The sequence below is a fragment of the Lathyrus oleraceus genome, chromosome 1 (assembly GCF_024323335.1).
Source record: "Lathyrus oleraceus cultivar Zhongwan6 chromosome 1, CAAS_Psat_ZW6_1.0, whole genome shotgun sequence".
NCBI lineage: Eukaryota > Viridiplantae > Streptophyta > Magnoliopsida > Fabales > Fabaceae > Lathyrus > Lathyrus oleraceus.
In genome coordinates this window covers 249866696-249869554 of record NC_066579.1, presented here as the reverse complement: position 1 = coordinate 249869554, position 2859 = coordinate 249866696, and the positions used below count along the sequence as shown (strand labels likewise).

Below are 2859 nucleotides of genomic sequence, written 5' to 3'. Positions count from 1 at the left end.
TTGGATTGTTGCAAGTTTACATGAGCCTTGGCTATGGTATACTTGGCTTGAATTGCTCGTGCATTGCTATTATTTGGATTGTTGAACTGATGTAAGCTTGGTGATGATTTGTTTTATGTGAATTATGCATTAGTTGTACACATTGTTGTTGTTCATGCTGATGCTCATTGCTTTTTATTATTGTTGTTAAGTTAGGCTAATGCAGATTGATGGTTATTGGTGCGGCTGCAGGTAGCTGGCTCCATGCCTACTGCAGTTTGGTTTGCACGAGCTTGTGATGTTGCAGGGCTTAGAGTTGGCTTCAAGAGTGGGAATAGAAAGTAATTTGATGCTTTGGATTTGTGCTAGGCTTGCTTCCAGTTTGTTATAGTTATGAACTGAATCAGTGTATAATAATTTATGGATGGTTGGTTTTAGTTATGTTTATAAAGGTATTACCATGAACTTATCAATGAAAATTGAACTTTGAATAAAAACGGAAAGTTGAAGTGGAATGTGGATTGATAGAAAATTATGGCTTTGAATGTAATGAATTTTTTGCAACTTTAAATGTAATGAATTGATTGGGTATTTATGGAAAGATTAGAATATGTGTTTATGGAGTTTAAATGATTTAACGGGAAGTTAATTATGAATATTGGAAGGATTTATAGGGATTAAGTAGAGTTATTATAAGTTTAAAAAAGCCTTGAATTTTGAAATTTAAATAAAAATGTCAAAATATTAATATAAATTGGGAATCGAAACATGTTGAATTAAATGGTTTTAAAGGTTAGTTGAAGATTAACTTAAAATGATTTCAAGAATGACTTTGAAAAGTTAATTGGATGGAAAAAGTTAATTGAAATTGTTCCAAATGTCAACTTGGACTGTTCTTTTAGTCAATAGAAATTGTTTTGACATGTTTGGAAATGTTAATTGAGATGAATCGAATGAAGTATTTTTTAGAATCTCAGTTCTTCATGACCTAGTTAATGTGAATGAAAAAAAAGACCATAATTAGGTTTAGAAAGACATGGAAATGGTATGCTAATAAGACAAGTTAGGTTTAGAAAGACCATAATTGGAATGGTTGACTTTGGTCAACTAGGAGGCATGAATTAGGGTTTCAGATGCATAGATAGAAGCTCATGAGGTCAAAGGGTGGTTAAGTCGGGAATTAGGGCTTAAGTATCATGATTGTGACCTTTTTGTACCAAGGCCCGTGAGGGAATGAGATTAGTGTTTACAATCCATATGATGAGCCAAACTCCGATACTCGGGCAAAACCCTAGTTTTAATTAACCATAAGATTTGAATCTATGGTACTTATGAGAAAGTTCTAATATGGATGCATGATGTATATGAATGGATATGAATGCGTACAGGTGAATCCTAAGTCATAAGTTGGATGAAGAATGAAAAGGGGAGGGAAAATTTTGGGGTACGACAGGCTGCAAACTCTAGATCATGCGTAGGATAATTCCTCTTATAAACTTTTAATTGTCTAGAAGAATAAGCTACAACCTGACCATTTTGCATCAACAGATCACCTAGACCCATTTTCGAAACATCACAATACACAACAAAGGATTCACTTGGACTTGGCTAAATCAAAACTGAAGCAGATGTCAACTTCCTCTTAAGTTCCTGAAATCTCTCTTCACCATTCAGTTCTAAAGCAAATATCTTGTAAGGAGCCACCGACACAAGACTAGTCCCAGGTATTACGTCTATGGCGAACTCAACTTCACGCTCCGACGATAACTCACTAATTTCATCTAGGAAAACTTCAGGAAACTCACACATAATAGGTAGATCAACAATCATTCTTTCGCTTTCCCCTCTCAAGGATGTGAACACCACGAACACTTGAACACCCTCTATCAAGGACATCCCTACCTGTCTCGCAGTCATGAAACTCGACTCCATACTCTCCTCAGATTCAAGAAACTTCACCGATTTATCAAAGAAAATGATATGCACATGGTTAAACTCCAACCAATCCATTCCCAGAATAACATCGAGTTGATTTAGAGGCAAATAGACTAAGTCAATCCCAAAATCTCTACCGCGAATTGTCAAAGGACAATTCACACACACCAACGAAGTAGTCACTGAACCATTAATTGGGGTATCAATGACCATGCTACCATTCATAGAAGACACTTCCAGATTCAATTTTTCCACACACTTAGCAGGTATGAATGAATGTGTTCGCACCTGTGTGAATAATAGTAATCAATGGAATGTCATTAGTAAAACACATACCTCGAATAAATTTATCAAATCTAGTAGTCTTTCCTCAAGACAAAGCAAAACTTTTCCCTTCAAACTGAGCTTTCTTTGGTTTCTGGCACTGAGTACTAATTTGACCTTGCTCTCCGCAATTATAGCAAGTCAAAGTGTTACCTGAAGTGATTCATAGTTGTGCTTTTGCACTGAGAAATACGATGTCCAAACTCACCACATTTGAAACATCTCACAGAAGTAGGAGTCCCTCGCCCACTTTGCTCTTTCCCACCTGCAGTCTTTTAATCAACCTTCTTCTTACCCTTATCAGATGGATTCCCATAAGGTTTCCCATGATTCTGATCCTCCCATTTCTTCTCACTAAGACTCTTATAGTGAGTAGATTAGGATCTACTATCCTCATCATATATTCTGCACGTATTTACCAACATAGAAAACTGGCGGATCTCTTGAAACCCAATACCTTGCTTGATCTCGGGATGCAAGTCGCTTTCGAACTAGATACACTTTGACCTGTCAGTTGCTACACTATTATAGTGTGGATAAAATTTCACCATCTCTTCGAACTTAGTAGTGTCGCGCCGTGAAAAATACCTAAGCGCATCGCATGCTCGAAGATACAACAGA

General features: G+C 36.5%; 1 protein-coding gene across 1 annotated transcript; it reads right to left on the bottom strand.

Moving 5' to 3' along the window:
- Window positions 1-1587: 1587 nt before the first annotated feature.
- On the bottom strand, window positions 1588-2139 carry LOC127101876 (uncharacterized). Its single transcript, XM_051039309.1, has one exon. It carries the CDS (start codon window positions 2137-2139, stop codon window positions 1588-1590), a length of 552 nt encoding a protein of 183 aa, XP_050895266.1.
- Window positions 2140-2859: the final 720 nt, after the last annotated feature.

Bases quoted from the DNA above. Each gene is read 5' to 3' on its own strand.
- LOC127101876 (XM_051039309.1), bottom strand. From the start codon at position 2,139: ATGAATGGTAGCATGGTCATTGATACCCCAATTAATGGTTCAGTGACT.